General features: G+C 39.2%; 1 protein-coding gene across 3 annotated transcripts in view; it reads right to left on the reverse strand.

The window, feature by feature from the left end:
• Positions 1 to 1,032: 1,032 nt before the first annotated feature.
• The window catches only part of CDC123 (cell division cycle 123), a 30,273-nt gene continuing 17,569 nt past the window's right edge, over positions 1,033 to 13,736 (reverse strand). For 2 of the 3 annotated variants that reach the window (XM_066318837.1, XM_066318836.1), the window contains 5 exons: positions 12,312 to 12,434; positions 9,007 to 9,035; positions 3,868 to 3,996; positions 1,970 to 2,107; positions 1,033 to 1,149 (listed from right to left, as the gene is read on the reverse strand). In XM_066318837.1, coding sequence (XP_066174934.1) covers positions 1,123 to 1,149; positions 1,970 to 2,107; positions 3,868 to 3,996; positions 9,007 to 9,035; positions 12,312 to 12,434 — 446 coding nt within the window. In that variant the 3' untranslated portion in view covers positions 1,033 to 1,122. The remainder of the gene's footprint in view (positions 1,150 to 1,969; positions 2,108 to 3,867; positions 3,997 to 9,006; positions 9,036 to 12,311; positions 12,435 to 13,736) is intronic. The other variant, XM_066318838.1, reaches the window with a different exon arrangement.

Genomic DNA, 13,736 nt, shown 5'->3' on the forward strand with positions numbered 1-13,736 from the left:
AATTTCCAGGGGTTATGAGCTCCTTCAAATGTCCTTTTGTTTCAGGGGGAACTCTGCACACTGTTAATAAATTAATGATGCCATACGAACACCTATATACTAAAGTCAGCTGGTGATTCACCTAAAACTGTCCTCCCCCACCTCCCAAACAACAGCAATTGGTAACAAGAGCTTCTGTTTCCCCAGATTTAGCCAAGATTCCCTTTATACAAAAAACATGAAGTACCAAATGAATACAGAATTTTAAGAGCCGAAAGAATAATTGCTTTCATAAGGAAATCAGAGATGTGACATAAAAAAACAAGACTGAGTCTGCATATAAAATTATAGGTTGATGTTAATTATGTATATTAAAGTCACAGATGATGCCTAGTATGTAATCATGTTAAAAAACAGGTTTCAAGAAAGCTTTACTATGAAAATGAAATGAAATTTGGTAAAGTTAAATTAATTTTGTTGCTTTAGCGACTGTGAAAATATTACTTTACTTTAAATGCATTCAGAATTCCAAATTCCCAATATGTAAAATTTTCAAACCTTACGTAGTCTACTATAGCTATAGTTGTTGTCTGAAATATTAGCCCTTAAACAAAGAAAAAATTTCTTCTCCATTTATTATTTTTTTACATAAAGAATGAGAAGTGTTCCCAAAACAAAATCAATTTACAATTTTAAAAGATTACTACAGATAAAAATGTACATTCCTTTTTCTTTGTGACTACATATTAAGCAAGACTGTGCCCAAATTCAGAGAATGCTCCATGTTTTTACTGCACAAGCATTATGTGTTGCCATATTTACACTGGGGAGTTCAAAAGAGTAGCTCAGTGCCATCAATCTTCACATTATGAAAAATGGAAAGCAGTTGTTCAGCTGCACTCAGGCTGTTGCCTCTTTGCACCTGGAATCCACTGAGAACTCACCCTGACCTTTCACGTTTCCCTGAAAAAGCTTCCCTACTCTTTTGTATAAACCAACAGACAACAGGGGATGAACAGCTCTTCAGTTCTTTCATTGACTATAAAAAGCAGGTTTTCTTTAAATCAATAGTTTAATAGTTATGCTAAATACAGCTTATGCCACATTTCTTGCTTGTAATTCAATGTAATGCTTCTGGGTACCTCAGTCATCATCTTGCTGATTTCTTTTCTGTCAACAGAACAGAAGAGTTCAGAGCATTAGGACACAGTTATCTGAAGTAAGAGCACTAATAAATCATGACAAGTGTGCCAGATACAATGGATTAGACAGTGACTGCATTTCAAGTCATTTTTTGGAACAGTAAGAGATAACATTTCCAGCAAATGGAACAGAGCAATATCAACCCTCTCTCTCATGTCAAACTACAGGATTTTATTTCCAGTAAAGAACAAGATTTGCCTTGTCCATTAACTCATGGAATATACAAGAACCAGAAAACATCATGGTGGTGGCAAGAGTCAGTGATCTAGAAGCAGGTAACCTTGCTTCCCTACCTTACAAAGATGTCATGTTTTCATGTGACTGTGCATTAAAAGGTCAAAGAAAGAAGACTGAAAAAGAACAACTCTTTCATGGTTTTTCCTAATATATTTGTCTTGTAACTTTTAAATGAAAGAGTTAAAAACATTAAAAGTTAAAAGCATTAGCTCCAGGCATTCAAAAAGCACACTTTCATTCATATTTACAATTCAGTAAGAAAGGAAACAGCTCTGTCCTACAGTAAGATTTGTCAAACTACCTTCCTTGCTTCCCATAAAAATAAAATTATTTAAGCCAAGGGAGAGCAGTAAAAAGCTTGCTCTTCATCACTTCAGAAACAATTAACCCAACAAAACATTGTGTGATGGCTTCATACATTGTTTTTTCTGTAATTATGTGCTCTTTGTTAGTAACAAAAGCAGAGATCCAGGGAACTTCAGTGTTCCCAACTGACAAAGGTGGAAGAGTAGAGATTTTTTTTTTTTTTTTTTTTTTTGCTACTTCTTACCAGTTTAAGAAAGTCAATCAATTTGTGAACATCCTCTCCTGTGGAAAGGTCCACAAAGTCCTTGGGCAGTCGGTAGCTCAGGTAGGGACTGGGCTGGACAGTGACTTTGCTGTTTGTACAACGGAACACTGGATAATCCTTTGGAAGAGAAACCGGAGATAAGAACAGTGGACATGAATAAAGCCAGAAATGTTTCTGGGACTCCTCCATGAGACTGAGTCACGTTGCCAGTGAGTTTATTTGGCACTCACTCAACTAAACTCGCGCTTTCTAAAAATTGTATCTTTCTTATGAAACCTCTGCCCACTTAGGAGCAATTTAAAATGTCAAACATGTTAAACAGTCAAATAATGGCTTTCATTACCTCACTTTAAACTTTCCACAGTGCATCAGTTATTAATGTATTTAATAAATTCATGCTTATGACAGTGCTGTAATAATGCAACTATAAGGAACTTCTAGATAGTATCCAGATACATATCTGGATAGAGAAGTATCTTTTTGATAGAATCTCTAAACTTTTTTCCACAGTTTCCTTGTATAAACACATTTTCAACTATAACCTTACTGAAATTATAATTTAAGCTTTCCAACCAATTTACTTACTGAAGGAAAAAAAAAGCGTATCTATAAAAGGGCCAAAAATATCTCTAAATGCTCAATTGTAGAAACAGGTTTTGGGGAATGATAGAATTTTCAGTTCAACCCATTGACATGCCATGCACTTGCCAGCTGTACAGCAATGAACTGCTTCATTTTACAAGAGATCAGCAACTTTGCATCAGATTCTGTGACTGGATGTAAGATGAAATACGAAGACAAGTTATTCTACTTTTCATCCAGGACTGCAGAAAACAGTGTAAAGTATCTGGCAATAAGAAAAAGAAATCCCAAAATGAAAATTCACATGTCCCACAGGCAGCTGTAGAATTGGGAATATGTTTTAACAAAGGAGACAGCTTTTAGCAGGAGATTTCATGGAATTGGTTTTTATACAGCAACAGCCCCACGGTGAGACAGAGGCAAAGGCCTGAATAACAGCCTGGAGTGGGGTTTCCTTGTCAATGTGTTACAGAAAGGGCCACAGGACTAAAGAAACTCTCAGATGTTTAAATCAGCTCAATGAAGTTTGTCATTTCAGTGACCTCCAATGCAGTTCAACAGCAAGGAAATAAAGAATAGCCCACACTGGCCAGCCAACTCTCCTCAGAAAACATCCACGTGTTTCCCAAGATCCATTAGCACACCACTTTCTATCTCCTACCCAGCTGTCCAAGCACTTGTTAAGATGTGAGGACACTATCTCAAGATGCAGTGAGAAAAACACAGCTGGAATACAAAAAATGAAGACTATTCCTCCCTTTCTGCATTAAGGGGAAGTTACTTGTTTTTACAGAGGAAATGCTGCTTGGAACAGAGAAGGAAAAGCCTTGTTCTGCAAGTCCTGGGAATTCAACCAGAGGACAAGGCTTTGCTAACGGTATTCCAGATGAGGAAGAGACAGAAGTTAAGCTTCTGCACCCAAGCATAAAATTGGAGATGTGGAGAACTGCATGACCGATACAAAGAACCAAGCAGAAATTTAAATGATTATATAGAAAAGTAATAGATTTGAAGTAAAACTGAAAGGAATGCATCAAAACTGTGTAAAAGCAAGTTTCAGGGCATCTTCTTTACACTGGGGTCAAAGCTGCAATACGAGCTTGTGCTGTTTGAACTAAAAATTCCCTTGAAGGCATCTAAAACTAGCAGGTGGTAGATTCTACTTTCAAAGAATTCACATTTCACAGGGGTTTCATTTACTTCAGCGGGATTTACACCATAATTTGATTGTAACAGCAAAAGAAAGAAAAAGATAAGGGCATAAATCCTGTTGGATATTATTCAGCCTCCCTCACCTGTTCCGTTGCTTCCCCTTCACTCTGGTCTCCTTTCAAGTTTTTTCCAGAGGTGAGTTCTTCCCATGTAAAGAGCAGGGAGTCTGTTACTTCACCAAATGGGTTAAAATCTATTAACCAAATCTTACCCTGCAAGGGAACCACAGACAAATTAAAACAAAACAAAAAAGAAAAAAAAAAAAACAACCAAAATACACATATACTTAGATTATTGTAGTATGCTTGGTCTTTAGATAAAAAGATGTCAAAATCGAAACTACCTGGTTTTAAGCAGTTAAAATATTCTAACATCCTTTACCTTATGGAGTTTTATATCATAGGAAGCGATATGTACTAATTTACTTTGATTTTTTTTTTTTTTAAATAGAAGATCAGACAGAGCTCAAATAAACTGAATGTGCCAGGTTCTTTCAGGTGAGCCCACAGAAATTCGGGCTAATTCCCATGATCCACCAAGATCTCCAGAGAGAATGAACAAGGAATAGGGGAGAGTCCCAACCAAAAACCACAAAAAAACCCCAACCCCCCAAAAAAACCAAACAAGCAAAAAACCCTCCAAACCACCTAAACAGGGATTTTGTTTTCCATGAAAAACCACCTCAACAACGCTGTATCATCCAGAAGTCTACAAAGCTGCTGTTCTTAGTCTTAGAAGGGGCCCTACAAACAGAGAGCAGGATCTGCAAAATGCTACTGGAGCTCATGAAAGCTCAAAGATGCTGTACAGACATAGATAAATAAAGAATAACTTAAAGGCATTTTTAATATAGCCATTACTAGTAGTCCACACTAAATTCTATCTCATCTCTAAGACATCTGTGTTCCAAACAGTTGAGGTAGTGTGCACAACAACACAACTGCTTTACAACTGAAAAATGAAAGCAGAGACTGACAAGACGTATTAGAAGTAACAGACGTGTGGGGGAGGAAGAAATAGTTTGTGTTCCTTGAGTCACTTCAAGATACAACTCCCAGTACAGGGCCATCTTCTCTTGCCCAAGGAAGTACCAACTATTCTAATAAAAGAAAGCATTGTAATAAATTATAAGGAAATATGACTACATCTGCTAGTAAAAATTTGCAAAACCAGTATTACATCTGGAAGAAATCAGTTCTCTCAAACAGGGAAGAAAAAAGTTGCAGTAACATAAGCAGGACTGAAGAGTTTTATTGTGTTTATTATAAAGATCAACTGGAATTGGAAAATAAGCCTGTAGACTGTAGCTACTAAAAACTCATTTTGCTTTCTCCTCTTTTCCTTCATTTCTGAAGGATCTTCTCTCTTTAAAAGATCTTGCCTACCTTGATACAAACAGCAAATCCATTCAGTTATTTCAGCCATCGGGTTTCTAATACACAAAGATGGTTTGGAAGTGTCAGCAGAGAGTAACATGGAGACTGCCTCTGCCACCCACAGCCCCTGAGAAGTCCCACAGGCACTGACACACTGTGGCACTGCAAATGGTGGAAATCTGTGAGATACAGAGCAGAAATTTCTGGTGCCTCTGTTACCATCCACAGCGAGCCCCTGGTGCAGGTGTGGAGAGTCCCAGCAGAGATGAAACCAGTGGTTATGAGTTGCAAACTGGAGCTGGGCCAGCAGCCCAGCAGGGAGTGTGTGGTTGCACAGAGGCTTTCACAGGTGTCTGTCTCAGGGCAGGTCCACGGGGTACACCTCTCACAGAGCACATTTGAAGAAGCCAGAGCACAGCAACAACAGCGCTGAAACCAGACAGCTACAAAGAAACTACAAACTGGGGGACACAGACCTGAGTGGTTTTTTATTTGCTCTGTAAGGGTGAGCAAGCCTAGATCTATCTGCATGGTTGAGTTGCAATACCTCTGCACTAATACTGGCACCATCAGAGCAGAGAGCCAATGGGGCAAGCTCTGCTGTCATTTCCCATCTCTGGTCCTCCTCAAAGAGCTGTCACAAATTCTCATGATAAGCCACCTTTTACTTTTGCTAATGGGGGTGTCTTGTTAGCTCCAAGGCAGCATGAGGAGGAATCTGTGGGTTTAAATTCATTCCACCACTCTAGAAAAACAAGCTAATGAACCAATTTAATCACAGACAGAAGCAATGGCTGGCAAGGTTCATTCTGCAGTTCAGAGAATCTTTGCTTGCATCAGAAGCATTTATACCTAATACTTCCCCACGAAAGGCTTTCACAGAAATTCCTCTTCACCCCAAATACATCCAGCTCAGCTTTTTCACAGAAACATTAAGATCATTTCTCTAGAGAATAAAAGCATCCGGCAAAAAAATGAAAATTTATTTAGAGACTACTGAAAGCAACATGTTTTTTGTGAGCAACCAGTAGTGTTTCTCCACCTCTGCAGGCAGCAGTGCACCATCTACAGCAACAGCTGTTTCCTTGAGATGGAAAGCACTGAGCTTTGCTAGCTGCAAATTGATGAGAAGTGGCAAAACAAACTAAATATCTCTTTTCAGGGCTCATTAAAAGGAGTGTATATAACCCTGGGTCAGTAACCAAACTGCCTTTTCTTAAGATTAAATTCTCTCTCAAGTCTTACATGCAGTATCATGATTTAAACACAGTTTCAGGTAACTTGCACTGTGTATCTAAAAAGCAGTAATAAGGCTAATTATCTGCTATCTTTTGTCTGCTATTAGTAACCTTTGTCATATAAGAGCACAGAAATACAGAAGCCAAGAAAAAAAAAGTTGTGTGTAAGTGGAATGAGGAAAAAAATGCCCCTACTTGTACTACATGGTGTTTTCTTCTCATTCAAAAAGAGGGAATCAACAGATTCACTGTCAGCTTCATGCTTTGTTTTACTAAGACATTAAGCAGCAGGGCGCTGAAAGGAAGTGCCCATGACAAAGCCTGTTGTTTAAAGGAAGTCAAAGATAGGTAAAATGCAAACTTAACTGTCACATCTCCCTAACTCCAGCTGCACAGTGACAATGCTCACAAGGCACAGACACAAGCACTGCTCTGCTCCTTAACAAGAGCTGTGAGCCAGCAGTGGTCTGGAGGCACTCCTTGCATTGCTCTGTCTTACCAGTGACTTGTCTTGAACTTGGTTTGTTGCTCACACCTGGGAGACAGCAAAAAGCAACAGCAGAGCCGACTCTCAGGCTTTTGTGAACTCCCACCTCCAACTCAGCGAGCAGAACCTGTGGCAGCCAACTCCAGACAGTCTCTAAAGCAATTAAAGTGAGCACGGAGAGGGGGCTGCTGTCATTTACAACCATAACAAGAACCTGCTTCTCCAAGCTGCATATTTAGAGTTGAAAGGACTTAAAACAAGCAGACTGTGAACATTTCTCTCCTTCTGTAGGTGAGGTTGCTGTGCAACCAGCCTGATGAGGAGCACGGGCTCTGGAAATTAATCATGCTCACAATATTCTTTTGCTGCCTGTAACTCACACGCCAAGGGAGTGATGACTAACTCAGTTGCAAACCACAATGGTACGTGTGAAAGGAGGAGCATCTGACACACAAAGGGCTATCTGGCAGTTTACAAGACCTGAGGGTAGAAGGCAGTGAGAGAAATCTACAAACAGATATATTTGATCTCGACAGATGAAGAAACACTGCTCATTTGAGATCCCACAGGCTGAAACCTTTTACTTAAATAATCTGTCTTCATGCCTCAGCTATGAGGCAGAGCACCCAACGGCAGAATCTGGTTCAATGCTCAAGTGCTGCTCCTCATTTTCCCTGACAGCATCCTCACGTCTTTTAATCTGAGCCTGGCCAGGTAATTTCCATTACAGCAAAGCTGCTCTAGCCCACAGCCTCGTTTTAGGTACCTACATTAAAAGTTGGGCTGAGAAATGGTACAGTTGTTGTTTTCCACATGAGACACATTCCTGTTTTGTAAACTGTGGCATGATTTACTGTTACACAATCATAAAATAGTTCAGCAACATTCAAAATGAGAATCAGGACTTACTCCCAATATACTCAACTTTAATAAAGGCTTTCTCCAATCAAGCCTTTAAGCACAATTCATCTGACCAAATATTTCTCTCCACTTACACTAGGAGAAGTCAAGGTTACTAACTCTGATATTGGCACAGAATTACTTAGGTTGGAAAAGTCCTTTAAGATCATCAAGTCCAACCCTTAGCCCAGCACCTCTGTGTTCACCACTAAACCACACCCCTAAGCACTACACCTACATGTCTTTCAAACTGTTGAGGTGGGATGTTTCTCCCCAACTCCATCACTGTCTAGATGTTGAGGGCTCTGATCTGCCCAACTCTCAGAACCACAGCTGGAGCAGCTTGAAAAGAAAAAAGTGGCTTCTATCTGTCACAAACTGGGCACATCACATTCATACCCTCTTCTGACAATTATCCCTTCCTATCCTAGACATCCAGATATGAACCATTTTCCAATCTCACAAGGATAATCTGAAGAATAATTAAGGATAATTTTGATGAGTTCAAATGCTGCAGTGAAAAAACACATACAGGGAAAAGGAAATAAAGCCCACAGAAATATGTCTTAAAAGAAAATTCCCCAAACCTGTTTGTGTATTTGAAAGCTATTTGGACCATGCCTTTAATGAAGAGTCACAGAATATGCTGAGCTGGAAGGAACCCACAATGCCACTGAGCCCAACTCCTGGCCCTGCACAGGACAGTCCCCTGAATCCCATCATGTGCTTCAGAACACCACCCATAACCACACAGCCCTGAACTGGTCAAGCAGCAGGACTTGATGACCACTGTAGGTCCCTTCCAACTGAAATACTCTATTCTACTCTCAATTACTGCAGCAAGAACTCTCATGTCATAACAAAACCTAAGCTGCCTCCTGCAGATTCACAGAACTGAGAAAACTGCAGGCAAAGCCTAAATTCTGTGCTTTAGAACAGGCAACTTCTCTGGAAGATATTAATTAAATAATTACATCACTGGCACAGGCATATTTACACCCCAATCGTATTATTCTCCTACTGTAGACAGCATTTAACATAGAAAAAGACCAGTGGAACGGAATAACATCAAGTGGGTTTTGCTTGTTGTTTTTTTTGTTCGGTTGGTTGTTTTTTGTCCAGGATCACTTCTAGGAAGACAAAGCTATTACTTATTTGATCTTTGTAGCATTTCAAGTTTTCACATAAGAAACAATTATATACAACCTATTGTTCACTTACCCTGCTGTCTCTGTACACATCAAAAACAACTGAAAAGGAGAAAAAAAGTTAATTGTAAAAGATATATAATTTCACAGGAGAAGTCTAAATCTGAATAGATACTTGTGTACACAGCACAATCTGCAAAGTCAATATGTCTAAAGAACTGCAAGCCAGAACTGGTATACTTCTGAGAGGGAGCTGAAATGTTTCAAGAACTACTGTTAAAGCACTGGAAAATCAGCTGCTGGGTTTTTCCATTTAATGCTGGTTTCTTCTGTTAATTTTTTCCCCATGAAGAATATTTGATAAACTCTTAGCCCAGAGAGCTTATCTTTGACATTACTGCTGCTTCATTTAGAACAGAACAGAGACGTTTCAGGGAAGGATCAAGACTCCACTGTGTTGGACACTGCACAAACAGTTAATAAGAGAAAGTTCCTGCTCCACAGACATTAGGATTTCAGCAGCTAACAAGACAAACAGGTTGTAGGAACAAAGGGGTAAGTGGCAGTGAAATGGCCATATTTGATGTCACCCAGAGCAGACATAACACACCTAATATCAACAACTCCTTCAAACAACCCCGTTGCCACTCAGTGACTGAGTGACAAAGCTGCCTTGCCTGGCTCCACTGTTGTTCCTCCCCTTGGCTTAATTAAACATGACTCTGTATCTGCAGCTTTCCATCGGCTTCTGTTCTGTGTGGTTAAACAAACCTTTGAGTTGTCTTTCTATTGAGATAGGGAAATCAACAGGGAAGCATTCAGGCATGGCTACATACAAAAGTTGGACCAGTTTAGCAGGAAGAAAGGGAAAAGAAAAAAAATAAAATATTTAGAAAAACTCAGACAAATACTATATTGTTACTTCCTCACCAATAAGGGAATATTTCAGCTAAGATATTTCCCAGTACATGTGGATAAACTAAACTCAGGATATGACTGCAGAACACTTGAGTCTCAGGAAGCTGCCTGTCAGGAACAGGGATGTTGACTGATCACATCCATGCATGTAAAGCTTAATCTGACATTTCATGTGAAGCTGGCTGGGCTAAGGGCAAACCACAATTCCACAAAGCCAAAGCCAGTCACGTAGCTGGCTTTTACCATGCAGCCTAAAAATCCACACAGCTTTTGCTGGGTTGCGTCAATGCCAAAGTCACTCCAGGATTAAGTGCTCCATTCTCCCAGGAACACGAGCCCTCAGTGGCTAAGCCAGTCATCAATGCAAAGGGGGGTACAGGAACCCCAGGATTTGTTCTCCAGCTGTTCAACTGAACTTAGTGCCTGCATCACAACCTCTCCTTAGTCATATCCCAAAGATATCCCTTGCAACTGAGGGTTTCTATAGTGAGACCTGTCAGCCCAAAGCAAGCCCATGGCAACCACTGAGGTTAATGGATTTATTGGGATTCACTAGGATTCACACAACTGGAATTCAGACTGATTGCACTCTGATGACTGGTTCAGGACAGTCACAAACACCGAACAAGAAGAAAACCTGAACTGCTTCCTCTCCTTAGGAATCACCTCAGAGTGTCCTGTGCCAGTGAGACTGTAGTGAAACTTCACCAAAAACTGCTCTAAACAGAGGGAAAGCCAAAGTCCAGCTCTGCACTATCCACACCTCCAGAGCACTGCTCTTACTGGGCTCCTATCAAAGGTATTTAGAAGGTTCTAACATAATTTAGAAGTATTTATAAAGCATTCACCCATCTGTTATCCTACTGCTCTGACTCTGCAATGCTTCAGCTGCTCTGACTCAACTCTTCCATCTGGAGATGCTACCAGACCAACTGGAAAAAGCAGAGCAAACAGCATCAAAATCCCCAATGAAACAAGAAGTCATGAAAAAAGCTGTAATACCTTTCCTTTTAAAAGCAAACAAACAAGCAAACCCAGATTTTTCTTGTTAACAACACATATGCTACCAGGCAGTGGATCAAAGGAGATGATGGGGGATAAATGCAATGTGGTAAAAAAACCCCCACTCACAAAAACACAAAAAACATTTTCTGCATGGCATTTCTCTGCAGATGGACCAGCATTTTGTGCCTAAGAATAAAAGGTTAACAAACCTTCATCCCAGAAGGTTGCCCTGAAACCTCCTTTTCCCTCAAGGCAATTCAGATGGCATCCTTTACATAAGGTGACATTTCAGACCTTTCAGTTCACCAAACAGCCGTTTCAGAGCCTAAATCTAGGCATCAATTTCCAAAAATAGTGCCCTGAATTCTTATCTATCAGTTGATTACATACCAGCTAAAATTACATCGGAACACAGAGGAAAATTAAAAGGCAGTAATCAGAATGCCAGATCTATATGACTGATCTTACTTCAAAATGTAATGGACTTATTAAATTAGTGTACTATTCTACTGGTCTTCTCTAAGCAGCAGTCCATGAGAACTTCTCTGGACTGAAACAGAGCAGCTTTGCAGAGTCAAATTATCATGAATTTCAATATAACAGAGACTGGCACTCGAAGGTACCTTTCAGAGATCTGTTTGCTCTGGTATCTCAGTAAAACAATTAAAAATGTTAAAAACCCACCTAAAGGCTGAATTTTCAAAGCTTTAGAGATGACAATAAAACTGCCAGAAAATTCTTATGTTTATGGGTTTTACTATGCTGAGGTTTGGTCCATGCCAGACCTAATTTAAATTTCTTCATGCTATTTTTCACCACTATTGATCACCTATCACAATGCAACACCATTCAATTCTCACTAAACCATATCAGAAAACTATTTCAAATCAAATTTGCAAAGAACTTCCCATTTAAAGAACAAGACAATTTACTGGACTGATTATGTGTATCAAATACTGTGGCCTTTATTCAAAGGTTTTGGCACCCAACCTGCTGTGCATTGATATTCTAGGAGAAATAATTAAAACTTTTTGAAAAGAAACTTAAAAATTCTTTATTCAAGGAATACATCAATATTTTCCCAGCAAACATCTGACAACATCATTATAAATAAGTATTCCTCTCACTACTGAATGCCTTTTGTCAAGGATCTCCTGCCCTGCTTTTCTGGTATAAAAATAATTTTCAAGTATAAGAGGGAAAAGCCAAAAAACCCACTGAACTTATTATGCCTTCCAAAGGGATCTCTTACTAATTTCTTGTGTTTTCTTGAACAGCTCCAGCCTATTCCTTCAGGATTTTTTAGTTGCCAATGTAATTCAAAACCTTTGCTGCTCAATGTGCTGTAGGCACAAGAACTTTCAGACTCTCCCAAACTAAAGAGAACGAAGCCCAGTGAAAATAAGGGCAATGGAGAGAGAGATGCAGACCCACAGATACTCTCAAGATACTTACAGTCTTCATCCAAGAATTTATACTGTATGTGTTTCTTGAAAAACTCCTGTATGGATCTACAGATCTCCTCATGCTGCTTGGAGATATGATCGTAGTACTGGGTGTAGTCCCTCTGTGATATACCTGTCAATAATTTCAGGTAATTGTAATTATGAAGAGCTCTAGGCATGCAAAAAAAAAAAAAAAACCCAACCAGGAAAGAAAAGCAGTTATCAGACACAGAAGATGGGACTTCCCCAAGTTTCTACCATTATTAGTGGCTTACTGTTTGGCTTTATTCTGCTATACTTAAAGTACTTCCATTAGGAATCTCTTCCTTGAACAGCTCTGTACTAAATTTTGTGAACCTCATTTTATATGTACACACTTAGACTATTTTAAAGTGAATTTCAGGAGAAAACTTTGCCTTGTGTTTAAGTTTCCAGGTTACATCTTTTCCTTTCTGTTTTATTCCCTTTGGTTACTCTGGTCAAAAACCTTGTTGTGCACATCACATGTAGGGACCACAATTTGGAACCATGAAATGCCAGGGGTGGAGGCTAAGCTTGCATATTAGCAAAGATGATCCTTGGATACCACAGATTCTCATTTAACTGATTTTTTTAAGTGGAATAACATGCCTGTTTGATGAAGCACTGCAAACCCCAAGTGGGATGGCATCAGGCCAGTATCCTAGTGCTCCTATTTGCTCCTTCAAGGGCTTTCTTGCCTATGTAGACAAATCATCCCTCCTACAAGTCTTAATTTCATACATTTGTCTACAAGACACTGGTTTAAAATGACATCAACAGGATTACACACTTGCATGCATCCTGAGTGACAAGAGTTCTCATACAGGATGTGTCAACATAAAACATTGCAATACCCTGCTTGACAAATGTCAAATCCAAGACCTGCCCCATCACTGTAGAATGAGTAATTCAGGCTATTTACATACAAAGAGACAAAATTCCCCAAGGAAGATGTATCAGTGATGTCAGTTTGCTGTTTTAACCATTGATAAAATAGAGTTTTACTGTAAGACAATGCTGACTACTGCCAAAGACATGCTCTTTTTTAAAAATTTCATATACAAAGTTTATTCTGTTAGTGGAACTTTGGATTCTTAGTACCACTGCAAAGCTTAACTTGAGTCTAAAAGACAAAAACCAAAAGATGATGGCATCTAAGGGGATGCAGATGTGTAATTGGAAAATCCTTCACTATACTGCAAGTATCATTCCTTAGTTTGACTGACAGGCTTATTAATCTTATGAGTATGGGAACATATTGTGAGAAATCTTGGAACTATCTTCAGAAATGCAGCTGGAGTGCTAACTAAAAAAAAAAAAAATCCCATACTGCCAGATCTACTAGGTTTCAAAACCTGGTCATAAAATGTACAGAGTGCTTAATTAGCCAGTGAACAATGCTTTGAGGTACTTG

This window comes from Sylvia atricapilla, chromosome 5, assembly GCF_009819655.1.
Source record: "Sylvia atricapilla isolate bSylAtr1 chromosome 5, bSylAtr1.pri, whole genome shotgun sequence".
Classification (NCBI taxonomy): Eukaryota; Metazoa; Chordata; class Aves; order Passeriformes; family Sylviidae; genus Sylvia; species Sylvia atricapilla.